Source organism: Vicugna pacos, chromosome 20, assembly GCF_048564905.1.
Source record: "Vicugna pacos chromosome 20, VicPac4, whole genome shotgun sequence".
Lineage (NCBI taxonomy): Eukaryota > Metazoa > Chordata > Mammalia > Artiodactyla > Camelidae > Vicugna > Vicugna pacos.
In genome coordinates, this window is record NC_133006.1 from 42,330,652 (window position 1) to 42,349,023 (window position 18,372).

The following is an 18,372-nucleotide window of genomic DNA, read 5'->3' on the forward strand; positions in this document are numbered from 1 at the left end:
TGTTGTTGCTGTAAAGGGAGGATGTTTGAGATCAACATCTTAAGACAAAATAATTTAAAAAGGACCCCACTAGCCCAGTTATGACGATTTGGCACCAATAAGAAAAGGACCATCAGCTAATTGAAATATCTTATTTGTAAAAAGTCATGACCGTTAAGAAGTTCAGATGAGACAAACAAGATGAGCTTTAAAAAGGCACAAGAGAACTTCAGTCACGTTTCAGGATGTGCTGTCTGAGGACCCATCTGTGACTGCTGCGTGAAAATTTTTATTCCAGCTTATTCCAGGCTCTGAGCCAACGAGCACAGTGGTTACACAGACCGCCCTAAAGGCCTAAACATTAAACTAAAAGGCTTAGAGCCACGTTACATGACAGGACTCTGGGCTATACAACCCAGTCAGAGGAAAACTCAAATACTTCATTTTAAGGAAGGACACTGACTTACAAGAAACTGAAATTTGGTGTTTGGCTGAGGCCTTGTAAAATCCCAGCAAAGGGGGAACTGAAGCTCCGACCTCCCTGCCTCCAAGAATGTGCTCGGCCGACAGAGTGAGCGCAGATGGAGCAGCTGGGATGACAGGAACCAGGCAGCCTGCGTGGGAAGGAGATGGCCCCTTAAGGTTAATTTAACCCCAGGGAGCCATTAAAATAAGCATTATTGTCACTTTAGGAGATATAAAAAGATTAAAAAAAAATTAGACCCACGGTGTTAATACCTTTGTGCTGGACTTAAGTACAGGTGTAGAAATAAGTTTTGTAAGCATTATACTGCTCTGTGTATTTCTAAACATATTTGATAGTCTTAGGTGATACTCTAGATTTGTAAATCTTGATTTATTAGGTTTACAGGAGTTTACATGTTTACTGATGTTTGGTTGTGAAATTTCTAAGTTTGCTTTAAAAAAAGTGTTTAGAGCATTAAAAAATCTGATATATTAAAATACATAACCAATGCTTAAATATTAAAGGAAAAAGAATTTATTTGCTGCTTTGAGGAAAAGCTATTTTTATCAGACTGACAAACAGCGAACTAACCACTGACGAGAGCACGTTACTTAGCAGGGATTGTCATTCCCTGTCTATGAAAAAATTCCTCTTTGGGAATGAAAATCTCTGTGCCCACCAGCAGGGCCACAGTATGTGGGAGGGGAAGAGGGAGCTGGTGGGTGATTCCTTGTATCTGAAAATCACTGAAGGGGCTTGACTGACATGACATTTGGGGGAAACTTGCCACGGGTACATAGAAAACTAAAGAACTGGGGAGCAGTGGGGGAGGCAGTATTTACATACAGAAAAGCAGTGTTATGTGAAGGAAAGGTACCTCGTAGATACAGTGCCTGGCTCAGCTCTGAACACTCCTTGTAACCACAGAGCAAACGGTGGATGAGAGGCCAGGACAGCAGTGGAGGAGGCCCTGTGGTTCTGAGACACCTCTTCCAGCAATGTCTGTCTTTTAAACTAAGTGCATGTATATTAATTTCATAAAAAGAACGACCCCCCCAAATAATACAGGCATGCTGTAAAAAAATGTGAAAATGCAGAAAAACATAAAAAACATAAAAGTTACCCACAACCCAGAAACATCTGGTGTACACATTTCCTTCCATTCTGTGTAAATTATGCTCACGTGTGCTTTTCCTCCTAACTCACATAGATACGATTTTAAAACTGTATTTATAGCTTGACATCTTTTTTCACTTAATTTTGTATATTTCTGTGACATTAGGATGACTTTTTTAAATTTTTTTACCTCCATTAATATTCCATCATGAATGTGACATAAATGTGGCCTCTTTCGGGTATTTTAAAACCTTTTTCTGAAGCATATGAAGTACTTAATAGTTGGTTTTGTGCATAATATTTCTATAAGTACCTGTGAGTTCTACCTCTAATGAAATTCCTAGAAGTGGAATTTTTGGCTCAAACAGTATGACTTTTCACAGCATTTTCTTTTCTTCATTTTTATTTTTTACATTATTCTGAACTACAATGGACATACTACAGTATCAATTTATAGCATCATTTGCATAGTACAAGAAGGAATACTTATCTTACTTTGTCAGTATCGGAAATTAATGGTTTTTGAACTTTTGAAAGTTCTTGTTCTAAAAAGACGTCTTTCATTTGCTCTCCACCCACCTGTGTGTGTGTGGGGGGGGGGCTGCCGTGTGCCGCAGGGATTAATAGGTGGATCCCAGAGCCACAGGCCCGGCTTCCAGCCATCACTCTGCTGCTTGTAGCCCTGCACAGATTTCTGCTGAAGTCAGTTTTTTTTTTTTTAATCAACTCTTTTTGGAGCCCATTTTATTCCATTCTCTTCTCAGTTTTAGGAGTATGTCATCAATCCTGGCTGCTCTGCAGGAACACCACATAGCTTGCTAATTATGCTTATTTTATTATTTCTGGTAACTTTCCTTCTCACTGTGTTTCACGAGTTGTGTCTGCCTTGGCCTGAAGCAGCGGAACAGTTCACACTGGCCCTGGGGGGCAGGGGCCGCACCACGCTCCCGTCTGGGGAACAAGAGAGCTGCCTCGAATGTCCTGCCCTCAAAGACACAGACGAGGGACGTGTCAGAAGCATCGTTTCCCATTTGATTCCAGGACTTCTATCGAGTGGGCTATTCACTTCTCTCGTGATTAACACATTTTCTACCAGGAGATTGTCCTGAACATCCTGGATCAACCCTGGGCAGCACTGGTTGCTGGCTTCCTTTTTGCTTAGTGATTTCACGTGGCGCAGACATGACTGTTCCCTCCACGGCCATCAGATGTCATTGTCAGACAAGTTGAGGAAAAGATGCCATTACCGGCCTCACTGTGCCTTTGAAGACGGCTGAATTTTTGCTTTTCTCTGCGTGAGCGTTGACAGTTACCGGATATTAAAGATAGAAGAGAATGCAGGGGAGGGAGATGTTTCTTCCATCCTAGGTTCTCTCTGGCTGGTCTAATAATAATAACTGACGTAAGGCAGATCCACAGGAGAGACACAACCACATTTAATTCCGTGTGTGCGGGAACCCCACAGACATGAGGCGCCAAGAAGCGACCAAAGGTGGCAGCTTTTGCATCTTTTAGATAAAGAAGCAACTGGCTGTGGGTTTTGCTTGGGGTAACAGGTCAATGAAGAAGTAATGGGGTTTGTTTATACAGCCTTTTCGGCCTTGAATTTCTGTCTCTGGCCATGAAGCTGTCTCTCCACTCCTGGTGCAGGGAGGGCATCTTCACATGGAGATTTCTTCTCCACTTTCAGAGGGACAGAGGAGGGTTAGAGTGTCCTTACACCAGCTACTTCTCAAGTAACTTTAATTCAAAATACTCAGTATGCTAAAGTGGTGTATTTTGGGGTGGCCTTCCCTGCAACCACCTGGAGCACAGATTATCTGGCACATCCCCATCCTCACGCAGGGAGCAGAAATCGCGTGACTGACTCGGTCCCTGAGCTGGGACTGCAACCCTGGCCTCCCGACCCTTCCCAGCACAGGATTTAAGACCAAAGCTGTTTTCCAGTGAAGGGCTACTGATCTTTCAGCTGTACTTCCTTTGATACACATACACAGAACTGCACTCATTTCTCCACAATCCCTTTGGATACTGTGGGCTGCCCAGTCCACTGCTTTCCTGCTGGGAGAGGCGGGCAGGTGTGCCTTTCAAGGTCAGCGACAGGAAGGTTAGGGCCTGCAGCAGATGCGTTCCAAGTTACCGGAGACAGAGTGCTTTATTAATGGCCTCTCTTAGGTTGGCATTTCCACTTGAGTTAATACTCTTTCAACATCTGAGGGGAAAATTGTGTGGATGGTCAAACAGAAGCTCAGACGGGCAGGGAGGGGACACATGGTGACCGTGCAGGAGACCCAGTGTGCACAGGGCCTACACTTCTGTCCTTCCTCAGTTCACTGAGGCCCGTGGGGCATGGCCTCTCCCACTGGACTGGCCATCTTGATCTCCCTGTCCCCAACGTGACCATTCAGCTTTGTTTACTTAATATCAGAAACCCATAAAACAATTCAGAGGGCCCCCAAAACTGAGTTGTGTGTGTGCCTGTTTTCTCATCCAAGCAAAGCGTCCACGGTAACTCTTAGTAGCTGAGGGAGACGAGGTCGACATGTAGCCTAACTTCACGTGACACTGATTTTAAGCCCATCGTTTCAGACTCGCCATCATGGATGCTCTGTCAGAAGCAAACGGCACCTTTGCCTTGACCCTTTTGAAGAAGCTGGGTGAAGACAACTTGAAGAACGTGTTTTTCTCGCCCATAAGCCTCTCCTCTGCCCTGGCCATGGTCTTCATGGGGGCAGAGGGAAACACGGCAGCCCAGATGTCCCAGGTACGTGCCTGAAGCCAGTTCTGGGTAACAGTAAATGCTGTCAATTTGTTAGCTGAGCTGGTTTCAAATCCCAAAGAGCTTGCTCTAGACAGACAGCTTCCCCAGGGCCCGCACATGGTACCTCTGGCAGCGGGGCCTGGGCTTCCTGACAGCTCAGTACCTGGCTTCCAGGAGGACAAGCTCAGATGTGCAAGTGCTCATCCAGCCCCTGTTCTGTTCTCTGTCACACTTACTAAGGCCCCGCTGGCCAAGGCTAGTTCCTCGGCCAAGCCCAGAGCCAGCCCGAGAGGGGCCGCAGGGGTGTGAAGGCCTGGCTCACAGGGCCAGGATGGTGGCTGTAGCCTGCCCTCTGGCCCCCAAGGATTCAGGCGAGGCCTGCTCACCCCTCCCAAGGCCCCAGGGCCTCCCTTCCTGGGGCCGGCCCAGGCTCCACATCTAGAAGAGCAGGGCTATTGAGGCTCCTGGGTGCAGAGCTTTGTGAACCAGAGACAGTATCTGCTGCCCAACCCCCAACACAGGCAGCGAGACAGGGAGGGATCTCCCAGCGGTGGCAGAGGGTTCTTAGTGCTGGTCTGACAAAGTCCTGGACTGAGTGACCCAAACAGCAGCAGTTTACTTCCTCACAGGTCTGGAGGCTGGGTGTCCAAGGTCCAGGTTGCTTCTTCTAAACCATATGGGTTTCTGTTTATCAACTGAAATTCTGCTTCGTTGGACAAGCACATGCACAAGCCTGCTGGAGGCAGGGCTCTGTTGGGCTGGGGAAATGTCCTGAAGACACTCGGCCCTCGTGTGGCTGAGAGGGTCTGCGGGCACGGCCTTAATCTCTGGGGTCTAACAAAGTGGATCCTAATCCTGCCCCGAGGCCTGTGCCTTGGGCTGGACCTCTGCTCTGAGGCTGTCACTTACTTTCAGAGTCACTGGCCAGCTGGAGAGGCTGGGAGTGAGAAACATTTTCACTTTCCACCCAGCCAGTCCTGCGTTGGAAGTATTTCCTTTAAATTCTGCTGGAAAACAAAACAGGTCCCACTTCAGCTCATCTTTCTCTTCCCACACTCTCCCGGGTGGCTAAAGACGCCACGTCCTTTCTGGGTGCCTCCTTGGCTGGATACACGAGTCCCCAGGGGGAGGAGGTCCAGCCTTTCCGCCGCTGCAGGTGGCGCTCCTCCAGTTCTTCTGCGCAAGCCCCCTTCCTCCAGCTGCCAGCAACGGCTTCTTCACTGTCCTTCCAGCCTCAGCAGCTGCCAGGTCCAGAGCCAGCGTCCACGTTTTAGCGTCATGTTAGGGCAGAACCACGCCTGGATCTTCTGTGGCTGCAGAACAAACCACCTCATAGTTCAGTAGCTGGAAATGACAATGATGATGGTTTCTCGGACTATGGGGAAGGGCCCTGGTGGGGGTTGGGGCTCCGTCCTCCCACAAGGAGCTCTCCTCATGTGCTGCCAGCTCTCCAGGGGTGTCCCCCAACCCCCCAGCAGGATGGCCTGGACACCTTACACCATGAGGGCTGGGGGACAAGACAGCAAACCTGGAGCTGCTAGGTCTTTTCAGGCCCGGGCCTGGAATAGTGTCATTTCTCCTGTGTTCCCTTGGTCAGAGCACATCCCAGGGCCAGCCCAGATCCAAGGACAAAGCCCGAGTTTGCAGAGACAGTATGCCTTGTCTGCAGACAGACCACAAGGAGTGGGCACATGGAACTGGGTTTGCAAAGGGTCATTTCTGCTCCTGCCAGTGCAGCTCTGGCTTCCAATGGGAGATGTTACAGGGAGGGTGGCTGGGTGGCTTCCAACAGACGTTTTGTCTTTAATTGGGTGAATCTTCTTTTAAGCTGCAGTGAAGGACCTTTTAGGCTGAGTTTGGTGTTGTGTCCATTTCCTGAAGTCAAGGCATACTGAGGTTGTGCGTTTTCATCTGTTTTTGATTTCAGGCACTTTCTCTAAGCAAAAGCAGTGGTGGAGGTGGAGATGTCCACCAGGGTTTCCAGAACCTTCTCACCGAAGTTAACAGAACCGGCACTCAGTACTTGCTCAGAACCGCCAACAGGCTCTTCGGAGAAAAGTCTTATGATTTCCTCTCAGTAAGTTACACGTGTTGTTTTAACTAAGAAAGCGGAGAACAAGGCGGTGGGGACAGAGGGGCCTTGTGGTATAGCAGAGAGCTTGTGAGCTGAGCTCACACATGTGGGGTGCACCCTGAGCTCCACTCCCTAACCTCATGCAATTCCTGTAACTGTTTCAGGTTCGTCCCCTGTAAAAGGAGCCTTATAATAATGTTGTCCAGGTGTTTCTGATGCTTAAATACAGAAACTACAGAAGAACTAACATGGAGCACAGCACAATTCGCGATGAGCTGGCCAAAATGCAGGAGTGATCAAATGAATATTTCTGATCACTGTTTTTCACATATTGATAGTTTTTTGTGCATTGTGAGACGTGTTCACTTTTTTACACATATAAATATTTTGATTGTATTTTCCAATGCAGAATTTTTTAAAGTTTTTGTCTAATTATGCTGGTTCTATTTACAGTGCTTTCATGATTTTTTTATTTTTCAAAAATTACTCAATCTGAGTTTATTCTTAATATATAAGGATGCAAATAAAGCAGACAAAGCAAGAGTCCTCCCAAACTTCTTTCCGCTGGCCAGCCCTCCCCTCCCTACTGTAAGGGCTTTTGCAGATGTGACAGATTTGACGTGTCTCCCCCTGCACACACAGGAATGCAGGGTTCTCCCGACATAACGTCCTCCCCCCATACTTACCGTTCTGTAGTTTGTTTCTGGTCACCTGATGCTGCATCTGAGATTCGCTGCACCTCAGTCTGTGTGGGTTGGCCTCATCCTTTTTCACTGGGGTTGATGTTCTCAGGTGTGGATGTTCTGTGATCAGCCAGCCAGCCCGCCCCTCGATGGGTACTGAGCTCATATCCAACCTGGACCATGCAGCCATCGAATGTGCCTGTGTATGTGTGAGACCAAGATGGATTTGTAGAAGAGAGGAAGGGAGTGAAGCTTTCAAGTTTTAGTGAATATTGCCAAACTCCCACCCAAAATGCTGCAGCCCTTTACATTCTCTTCAGGGGTATTAGCAGAATGTGCATTCCAGCCCACCATGGCCAGCGCTGCATGTGGTGAACTTTTAACAATTTTGATCATTCATGAGACTGAACAACTTTTTTTGTTTGTCGAACTGTTGCATCTTTTCTGAGAATTGCCTATTTATATATTTTTGTGCAGTTTGTCTTCTGGGCTTGATGTCTTTTTAATTTATGAGTTCTTTATATGTTTGGGTCAATCTTACTCTGTTATATTACTTTTTTCATTATTTTTCACACTTGTTTCAGACTCTAAATTGATTTAAAACAAATGGTGTAAAGTGAATGTAGTCAAGATGAGATTTAATATTGGTAAGATTTGTACACCAGTGATTTTTTTTTTACAAGTTGGTTTACTTATTTTTATCCGTCTTAGCAACATCCTAGGTTACTGTCATCTTTTTATAAAGCCCTTGATATACAGAAAAACAAAACTAGTAATAAACACAAATAATTGGCTTATTTTCCTTAATTTTTTTTGGTGGGTATTTTAGGAAAAGCATTGATATTTAAAATGTTATTTTGATATTGGACTGTAAAACAAGGAGATTAGAAATATTTATCAGTCGTTCCATAGTGATTTAATATTCCAAGAATCCAATACCAATTGCTGCAAATAATTAGGTATTCCTTTAATTTGATTAGTCATTGCTTATTAAAGGATAATTTAAATAGCAGTTGTTTCAAATGTGTTTAAAAGTTGTGGAAATCACCCAAGGGTGTGACGAGTTAGCAATACAGGGGTGCCCAGTTTGCTTCCAGACCGTCTTCTCAGAAGCACTGATTCACAACCCGAGCAGTGAACTGACGAAGCATAACTGTGCCAGGTTAGACGACACGATGCCCCTGGGTTAGCCTGTGCAGTGTAGGGGCTCCTGCGAAGGGTCGAGCAGTTCACCGTGTTTATTTGATTTCCAGACCACAGTTTTACTTAGTTTATAAGCTAAGAAGAAAAGTAGCTGAAAACTGAGAAGTTGGATTTTTGGTTAATTCCTTGTGTTGATTTGTATGTTACACATGTAAATCATAAAATTATTGATGTTCTGATTTGGCACCATGTGGAAGTAAACTGTTGATTATCTTTGTAGCCACGTGATTATGTTGCTCTGTCTCTCCTAGTCTTTCAAAGATTCCTGCCGCAAATTCTACCAGGCAGAGATGGAGGAGCTGGACTTCAGCAATGCTACAGAGGAGTCCAGAAAACACATAAACACCTGGGTAGCCCAGAAGACAGAAGGTAAGAATATGTTGTTATTTCTGTTTTAATAGTATTTTAGTCTTATCGTTAGTTCCTTCACGGACCATCAAATGTAAACAAGAAAACTTTTTTTTCTCTAAATAACTGTAAACTTTTGAAGTCCACTTCTGAAGAGCTGTCAATGTGTGGTTACTTCCTCTGCCTTTTCCCTGTCCACATCAATATTGGTGCGTCTCTTCCGGGACAGCCCACGTTTTAACTGCTGCCGTTGTTATGTTACTATGGTTGTTCTTTTCATAAAAAGGGCAAAGAAAAATTTGCATACAGGTCTCAGCTGCCTGCCTGTTGGCACTGCTGGTGCTCTGTGGGCACCAAGCATCACTGCAGGACACCTGGTTAAGCGCTCATCCACCTATGGTTAACTTAAATGTTCACACTCGCTACAGTCTCTCTCCTTCGGGATAATTCCCCTATGTGGCAAACACCAAACATTCTTTTCTTTCTTGCTGTGAGTTATCCTACTCGTATTACTTTGTTCATTTTATGTGTTTTATTCAACTGGTGGTATTTTTCTGACCAGAGCATTTAAAGTTTTTGTCGCTGCCTTTGCTTTAAGGACCAGTCTCCCTGTACATGGTTATGTTTGGGGGACACTGAACGCCTTCCTCTGGGCACCTGACAGCTCACGGAGATGGCCCAAGAGCACTGTCCCAAACGCATCCATCAGGAAACCCTTTTAGCTAACTGGTTCTTTAATTCTCCTTTTCAGGGAAAATTACAGACTTGCTGTCTCCAAATTCAGTTGACCCCATGACTAAGCTTGTTCTTGTGAATGCCATCTACTTCAAAGGAAACTGGGATAATCAGTTTGACAAAGAGCACACCCAGGAGAGGCCGTTTAAAGTCAGCAAGGTGAATGTTTTGCAGTAACAGAGGAGGTTCTCGGAAACAGTTTCTGTGTTCACATTGGTTTAACAAACGTGCAAGACTCCCTACCTCAAGTGACTGCTTCAGGTGGCTTCAGGCAGCCGAGCATCCGCACTCCCCAGCCAGCCTGGGGCCTCCCTCTCTTCCTGCCCCTCCTCCTCAGTGTCATCGGAGGTGGCTGCATAAGCCCTCTTCGGCTTCTGGTCCACGCTGCTGCTGGGCGTTGTCTGTATGGCCAGTCTCCTGGCATAGCTCTCAGGCTGAGGGTCCTTGGCTTCCCAGAACTTTTGAGATCAAGTTCAAACTCCAAACTGTGGCACGTGAAGCTCTTGGTGGACCCGGGTCCTACCTGTTTCTCCATCCTCATTCCGTCAACACCTGTGTGCTCCTTTCTCTCCAGCAGTCCCCCATCCTGGTTTCGGTACCCGTCTTCTAAGCTATCACAGAACACTGCTCTTCTCACGGTAGCGCTGATTCCTCAGATCCCTCTGACCCCTGTGAAAATGCAGGAGCAGGGAGGTTGCTTAGGAGTCATGATGACCTGGGCTGGGCTGATGGCAGTGAAGGGGGAAGCACAGGTCTGATTTTTGTTTTACTTCAAAAATAGAGCCAATAGGGTTTGTAGTGAGTCAGATGTGGGGCGTGAAGGAGGCTTTTTGACCCTTGCGTGAGTGGTGTCACCGTCAGCTGAGATGGGGAAATTATAGATGGAGTAGACATGGAGGGGAATGCTAGGGGCCAGTATGAGAAGTGACCTTGGGGGTTTATGTCCAAATGCAGGTGTCATGTAGGCACTGAAATTCATGCATCTGGAGTACAGGGGAGAGATCCTGGCCAGAAAGATAAATTTGGAAACTACTTAAAGTCACGAGACTGAATGAGATCTCCAAAAGAGCAGCAAAAAGCCTGAGCCCTGGGTCCCCTAGAGCTTGGAGGCTGAAGTGGTGAAGATGAGCTGGCAGAGGAGGGGACTGGTGTGGTGTCTGGAAGCCAAGAAAACACCTCTGGGGGTCCAGAGTGGCCAGCTCCGACGAGTCGTCAAAGGTGTCCACTGGGTCTTGTTTCAACTTGATGTTCACCCATTTCCTTCACAGAACGTGGAGAAGCCTGTGCAGATGATGTTTAAGAAATCTACATTCAAAATAACCTACGTGGGGGAAATATTCACCCAAATTCTGGTGCTTCCCTATGTTGGTAAAGAGCTGAATATGATCATCATGCTTCCAGATGAAAATACGGATTTGGAAACGGTAACTTGGTGGCAACTGCGCTGTGGGGCAAGGGGACCACGTGTGAACCTCTGCCCAGCAGGCTCCCCACTTCCCAGCAAGATCTGTCTGAAGCTGGCGGCCCCCCCTCACTGCCGTCTCCTATCACCCAGCATAGTGTGCACATCACAGCAGATGGCCTCGCGGGGCCCCACTGTCCTGGATCCTAAAATCTTCCCCTCTTCTCTTCTAGGTGGAAAAAGAACTTACGTATGAGAAATTCATAGAGTGGACGAGGCTGGACATGATGGACGAGGAGGAGGTGGAGGTGTCCCTCCCCAGATTTAAGCTGGAGGAGAATTACGACATGGAGGATGTCCTTCGCACTCTGGGCATGACTGACGCCTTCGAGGAAGCCAACGCAGACTTCTCTGGGATGTCGTCCCGGAGAGACCTGCACCTGTCCAAGGTTGTGCACAAGTCCTTTGTGGAGGTCAACGAGGAGGGCACAGAGGCGGCAGCCGCCACAGCCGCCATCATGTTGATGCGCTGCATCAGAATCACTCCCAGGTTCTGTGCCGACCACCCTTTCCTCTTCTTCATCCAGCACAGCAAAACTAGCGGGCTTCTGTTCTGTGGCCGGTTTTGCTCCCCATAAGGAAGTGGAGGGGCTGCATGCACCCCTCCGTCTCCTGCAGACCCGCTTCCCTGACACTCCACGATGTGCCTGCAGCCCAAAGTGGCCTTCGGTGACAGTCCAAAAATAAAATGTCTGATGGTGAAATCCCGTGTTGAGAGTACCCGTGTGTTTGTGTGCTCACATGTCCTGTGTTTTCTGGGACTTGAAATTGCCATTCTGGAGGGTCAGTGGTCACAGCAGGGGCAGTGCTGGCTGTTCAGCAAATCCCCCTGCTCTGAGGGTCATCCCTCTGCCCTCACCGTGCCAGGCACCAGGGGTAAGTGGCCCTGTTTGTGAGAGAACAGAGAAGCAGTGGCTACGTGCAGTTGTGGGGAGCAGGCCTCAGAGACCCTCAGCGGGAGCTCTATTCCAAAATGTTGCGAGCTCTCCAGAAGCCAGAAGAGGGGCGGGGAGAGCCCAGACCCACAAGTCAGTCCCACTGCCCACTCTGCGTTAGGGGGGATCTGTGATCACAGACCTGTTCAAATGCACAACCGTCCACTTTCTCTGAAAATGTTTAATTGCTCCCAGTGGCCAGAGATGAGCAGTCAGTTCACAGTAATGGAGTTTAAGACAACTTTATGAGTATATATATGCCAAGTAACTTTCTAATTTACCGCAAGTACTGAAAAAAGGTGGTTAAGGTTTCTGTGGCCACTTGTGTTACCTGCTGGAAAGATGATCCCCACTCACTGATGCTGAGGGTCACGTGGGAGAGCAGTGCTGTGTTCCAAAACAGCCACACAGAGCTCCCCCACTGACCTACTTCCACTCACCAGGAGCTGGGCTCTCTCTAACCTTGTGACGCGATTCATATCTTCATTCTGTTGTTGGTCCTCTTTCCCTGTGGTGCCCAAGCCAGCAATTCAGCCATGGGGAGAGACTGGGATTGAGGAAACGTCGTCATTATGAGTGGGAGGAGACTAGGGAGGCAGTGTTGTCTCTGCCGTCCTCTCTCCTACCCCTCCTTCCCCACACAGCTCTGCATACTGCAGGGTGTAGCACAATGGTCTAACCACGAAGGTGGCGAGGTGTGTGTCCACAGAACCATGGTCGCAGAGGGGTCCAGGCAGTGACCAGACACCAGAGCCTGGGTGGAAGGTGGGGGTTGCTCATACACAAGATGACCCTGATCTCAGTCAGTGACTGGTGGGAAGTATGGGGCTGGGGCCCCAGGACTTGCCCAGCATATCCCTGCTAGGTGGGGATGGGGACCAGGGGTGGGGGTTACGGGGAAAGGGACATCCCAGAGGGGCAGACACAGGAGCTAGGATTTGGATGCACCTGTAGAGTCCGGGGTCTGGGCCTAGCTGGGCTCCTTCCCTCGCTGGGGCTTCACTGAGTTTCTAAAGGCCTGTCCACAGTGACAGGACCCAGGATCAGGCTGTCAGGACCATCTTGAACAGTGATCCAAAATCCCTTTGGGTTCCAGGTGAGTTGAAAAGCTGCAAGAAATCTAAATTTCTTGTGGAATCTTCATACTGTTCTCCATAGTGGCTGCACCAACTTATATTCCCACCAACAGTGCACAATGATTCCCTTTTCTCTACACCCTTGTCAATATTTGTTACTTCTTGTCTTTCTGATAATAGCCATTCTAAAAGTGTGAGGTGCTCTCTCATTGTGGTTTTGATTTGCATCTCCCTGATGATGAGTGATGTTGAGTATCTTTCCACGTACCTGTTGGTTGGTCTGTATGTCTTCTTTGGTAAAATGTCTGTTCAAATCCTCTGCCCAATTAAAAATCTGATTGTTTGGATTTTTTGCTTTTGAACTATGAGTTCTTCATATATTTCAGATATTAACCCATAATCCAACATATGATTTTCAAATATTTTCTTCCATTCCATAGGTTGCCTCTTCATTTTGTTGACTGTTTCCTTTGCTGTACGGAAGCTTTCTGGTTTGAAGCTGTCCCTCTTGTTTGTCCTTTCCCCGTTGTATATTCTTTGTTGTAAGGGAACCTTGTATGTGTGGGTTTATTTCTGGGGTCTCTTTTCTGTTCCACTGATCCATATACATCTGTTTCTATGCCAATATCATACAGTTTTGATTATTATAGCCTTGTAATAGCTTGAAATCATTAAGTATAATGACTCTAGCTCTGTTCTTTTTTCAAGACCACTTTGGCTATCCAGTGTCTTTTGTTACTAATGTCTTTTTCCCATGGATCTTATTTAACATTTTTAATAAAATTTCATGTACAATTTTTCATGCATCGTGATAATAAATTTGAAATTACCGTTGCCATCAGTTGACTCGTCTGTGGATCGGCACTTGGCTTCACGGGCACGTGACCTGTGCAGGCACACCCTTCTGCGAGGGGCCCACAACTGGTTTAATACTCTGCCATCATCATCTTGAAATTCTTAATAATTTTTTAACAGAGGGCCCTGCATTTTCATTTTGCCCTGGACCCTGCAAATTTTGTACCCAGTTTTGCTGTATACTACAGCATTTTTTTGAAAAAATATTCTTTTTCAGGTGCTGAGGACCATAAATTCTGAGAAATGAAAGATCTTCTCATTCCAATTTTTTTATTACAATTTATAAGTATTTTGGTCAGAATATCTCTATAGTTAGCCTTTTTGCCTACATACAACATGTGTTTCCTATCCAAACACTTTTACCAGATATAATTTATCAAACTATCTATCCATATAATTCTTTTGACATTTTCACCAAATTTACATGCTTTAAAATCTTTGACCTCAGTTTCACTGCATTCTAATACAGAGTATAAATTTATGCAGTTAAATATAGGAACTTTATCTAAAGATTCTTCCCACACATCAAAATATTCCAAAATTCAATTTTAGAATTTCAGAATTAAGTCATGTATTTCACTCAAATTATTTGTTTAACTTTCCCTTGTTTTTGTACATAGAACTGAGTATCTTTCTGTTTACAAATTTTGCTTTTGATGATTTCAAAACTACCAAAATTCAACTACGACTGCTCCACTCTTTGAATATCTTGATTAAATATTTCTAATTGACTTTGAACAAAATGCACCTGAAAGTCTGAGCACTCAGTTCAAAGGTTAGTATCATTGAAGAACAGCTAGGCTGATTTAAAATTGTTCTTCAAAGGAGCACACGTTAACTTCATTCCACTTGCTGACAGGCAGCACAGAGCATGTACAGACATGTTGACGTATTTTTTGTATTCGTTAACAGATTCTTTACAAATATTTTGTAGTTGTGATTATATAAAGAAAATTTGTAAATTTGGACAGTTATAGATTGTTTTGTTTGGAAGAATACTGCAACTTGATCAATGCAGCCTGAATTGTGGGTACATCATAACCAACTCTAAGGTCATTTCTTCTCCAAAGGTGCATAATTTGGTAAGAATATTGTTTTTACACAGGGCTATGTTCTACTGAAATCGGAATCACACTGTCAGTACAAAAATCTTCACTGATACACACTTTAATTAAATTTATGACCAAATTTCATTCACAAAGTACTGCGTATTTCACCTCTGGGAGGGAGAACTTCTAAAAGTTTAACTTTGATTCTATCCATGAATTACATGAAAAATACAAAATTTTTTTTATTTGAACACTGGGATGAAACTGGCTTTAGCAAAATACAAACTTTTTCTTCCCCTAATGGAGCCAATACTTTCACATATAGCTTTACTTTTCTGAAAACGGCAGGAACTAGTTTAGAAACAGTCATCTGATGAAAAGTCGGCTTCAGGAGTTGCGTATAAGTGAGCCCCGTGCAGGTGCACTTGTTAGACTGTTCTCTGGATAAAATTTTAAAGTAACTGCTAATTTTTGACGGACATGCTGGTCTTTTCTTATAGACTAGCATCTTATAGTCCGCATATGGTTAAAGATAACACTGTGCTACCTATGGTGGGTGGTCAACCACATTTCGTGCACAACACACACCCTATTTGTTGAAGATGTGAAGATTCAGTACTTACTTTTTGACTTGTTTGCTGAAAGGATTTATTGCAAAATGAAAAAGTATAACCAAACAATAAATGTCTGTAGATCTTCACTCTACGATGAATAAAACCGCTGTTTCCAGAGTTGAGAATTTTTTTCCCCTGTAGTCCTCTGTAACTGGATTAGAGCGGATCATCCTATTTCGCTGTACGTATTTCACATTTGCCTAAATTCTAATCTTCCAGTTTCCAACTGACCCTGACTAACGACGGCACAACCGAGAGACCCCTACAAGGCAGGAGCAGCCGCGCCAGGGCTTCCCGCCCGCCTCGCCCACCTCCAGGGTCAACAGCAGTGCCCTCCGGCGTCAGTCAGGTTTGGTAAAGGACAGCGACCAGCCCTGAGAGCCAGGACGTGAGAGCAGAGAAGGCCCAGGTAATGGGGACGCCAGGAGATGGAACGAGGATAAAGGCTCCGGGGACGCCCGGGTGTGAGTCCCGGGCAGGAGCGCGGCGGTGACCCACCTCTTCCGGGAGCCCCGCCCCCCGGAGCCCCGGGGCGGGAGCTGGCAGCGGCGGGGCGGGAAACACCCGCGGCCGGGCCCTCCTCCCCGCGCCTGGGAGGCGAACCTGGGGGCGGCCCTACGGACCGGGGCCCCTGGGCTGCCCCTGGGTCAGCGCGGAACACCCGCGGCCCCTCCTGCCTTCAGCTCTCACTCGAGGTGATGTAAGAAAACGCCTCCTTTCCAGCGGAAACGAGGACAAAGAGGAGAGCCCCCGCCGCACACCTCACACCCCAGCTGCGCTGCTCCCTCGGGCCTGGCGCCCACCAGCCGCACCTGCCGGCCGGCGGCGTCCCACAAGCCGGGCCCGCGCCCTCCGCGCCGGGGGCCGAGGAGCAGGACACAAGGGCCCGTCACGGGCAAAGCCTGACAACTCCCGGGAAGTAAAAGCAGAATGGGGGTGAGAAGGCAAGGTCTAACCTTCCTTTCCCTTCGTGCTCGGTCACTGCGCCGCCGAGCCCTTCAGCCCAGGATCCTGGTGCTGCGAAATGGCGGCGCCCACGCCTCAGCTCCGTGCGCAGAAGCCCCGCCCACAGCACGGCGGGATTCAAGATGGCGGCGGCGGGCCGTGCGCAGAGGCCCGCGCCCAGCGCTCGGTCCAAGATGGCGGCGGCGGGCAGTGCACAGAGAGGATGCCCCTCCAGGGAACCCGGAGCCCGAGCGGCGCAGCCACGCCCACCCACGAGAACCCCGCCCCCTCCCCAAGCCTATAAAGCTGCGCGGCCCCGCCTGGCGCTGGCTAGTGCTCTCATCTCTCATGTCGGGAGGCTGCTTTCCTTTGCTTCTGAACGGAACTCGGAACTCTGTCTCACTCTACTGGCGGAGCCACACCAGGCAGGTGGACCCTCATTGGGGACCAACTCTAAAAGGTTGGTAATACTAATTGTCACCCAACCCCTTATAAGTTAACACGTACTTCTAGGTAACACCCTGAAAAGTAATGGAAAGGGTGACAATACGCTAACCAGGCACTAACAGCACTTACCAGGTGGTGTCATGTCAGAAAACGCACAATTCCTTGAAATACAAAGCCTGGCAAACTAATTAATGTGATGCTTTTGGAAGCAGAAATCTAAAGATTTTAATATAAGCACATTTTGGATTATCTGCATGACTTTCTAGCTGATGCTGCGAATTTCAGGTCCTGTTGGTCCTGAGCGGGACTAATTTAATAGCGGCAGGGTGATGGAAAAGGACACTGTAGATCTTGCGTGGCTGATGCACGAGCTCTGTGGCCTGGCTGTCTGCATCCAGGAAGGTTTTTGAGTCGGTTTGAATAGAGAAGAGATTTCAGCGAGGTGGAATACACGCATTATTCACACCAAACTCAACAGAATTGGTGGAAAATCTGAGCACCATTTTCAGGTTAAACAGCAATTTAGTTCCAGCAAAGCAGCATCACACGTCGGGTGCACGGAGACTCAACGGAGCCCCTTGGCCCGGCTGCTCTCAGGAGGTGAAGACCCCATTCTCTAAGGGTTCGCAACAACCACACCGTAATTCTCATGGACACTTGCTCCTAGTTAAACTTCTCCCTCTCAGAATGTGTGGGGCACGTGGCAATATCATGAATACAGGTGCAGTAAAGAAAGCCCTGCTCTGGGAAAGAGGCTGTGTGGACTGGCTCTGGTGAAACCCTGCCATGACTCCCACCCACCGCACCTTCCCTGCAGGCCATGAGGAGCAGAGTCAACTGTCTATAGGAGCTTCCGAGCTCTGTGCCCTCCTGGGATGAAGTCACAGTGGCAAATGCATTTTTACCCCATGCCTTTGCAAAATACAGAATCCACAGGAATACTGGGGAAAGTGGGAGGTGAGATTTGCAGAGGAAGGAGCTGCGTTGCTGGAAGATATGGCCAGTCACTGAGCTTAGATGTTTGGAAGCCCCCGGATGGCTAAGGGGGCCTCCTCACTGTGAGTCCCAAGTGCACTCCTTGATAAGGGGTATTTCCTCATCTGACTAGGAGGCATCCAGGGATCTCAGTCCCCAGGAACTCCGACTGCCTGACCCCACACCCCTCCTGGGCAAGCCAAAGTCCAGGTGGAGGTCCTGAGAGGCCCAGCCTGAGGTATCTTTTCTGGGGTCTGAAAGTCCAGAGCCAAAGCATTCTGAAACCCAGCATCAAGGATCAGGAGTTGGAACCAGCAGATACGCCCAGGTATCAGTTGAAGAGCTGTGAATAATAAGGTACAAGGCCAGAAGACAGAGGATGAGGCTGAGAATGGTGTCTGAGACTCTCAGTCTTGGTCTGGCACCTTCTCTTTAGGTCCCTGTGGCCTCACTGGGGTTGGGGGTGAGGCCTCTGCACCCCTCCTGCATCTGTGCCATGTCAGCCTACCTCATCTCCCACTCCCCGTGTTTGCCTAACGTCTCGTCCCATTGCTCGAGAGTGCAGACTCCCACGACACACCCATCATAAAGCAGGCAGAGGGATCTTTCTAAAACACAGATACGATCTTGCATCTCCCCACTTGAAGTC

General features: G+C 47.4%; 1 protein-coding gene and 1 long non-coding RNA gene across 5 annotated transcripts; one reads left to right on the forward strand and one right to left on the reverse strand.

Moving 5' to 3' along the window:
• Positions 1-252: 252 nt before the first annotated feature.
• Positions 253-16,389, reverse strand: LOC140687850 (uncharacterized). 4 transcript variants are annotated; one of them, XR_012062502.1, is made up of 3 exons: positions 16,313-16,389; positions 7,083-7,278; positions 253-593 (listed from the first exon to the last, which is right to left on the reverse strand). It is a non-coding gene; the product is annotated as an uncharacterized lncRNA (long non-coding RNA). The 4 variants fall into 4 exon arrangements; XR_012062501.1 differs by having other exon boundaries at positions 253-615; XR_012062504.1 differs by lacking the exon at positions 16,313-16,389 and adding an exon at positions 15,366-15,641 and having other exon boundaries at positions 253-615.
• Positions 4,161-11,534, forward strand: SERPINB6 (serpin family B member 6). The gene is made up of 6 exons (XM_006198666.4): positions 4,161-4,325; positions 6,250-6,399; positions 8,534-8,651; positions 9,382-9,524; positions 10,634-10,789; positions 11,001-11,534. Exons 1-6 carry the CDS (start codon positions 4,161-4,163, stop codon positions 11,403-11,405), a joined length of 1,137 nt encoding a protein of 378 aa, XP_006198728.1. The 3' UTR covers positions 11,406-11,534.
• Positions 16,390-18,372: the final 1,983 nt, after the last annotated feature.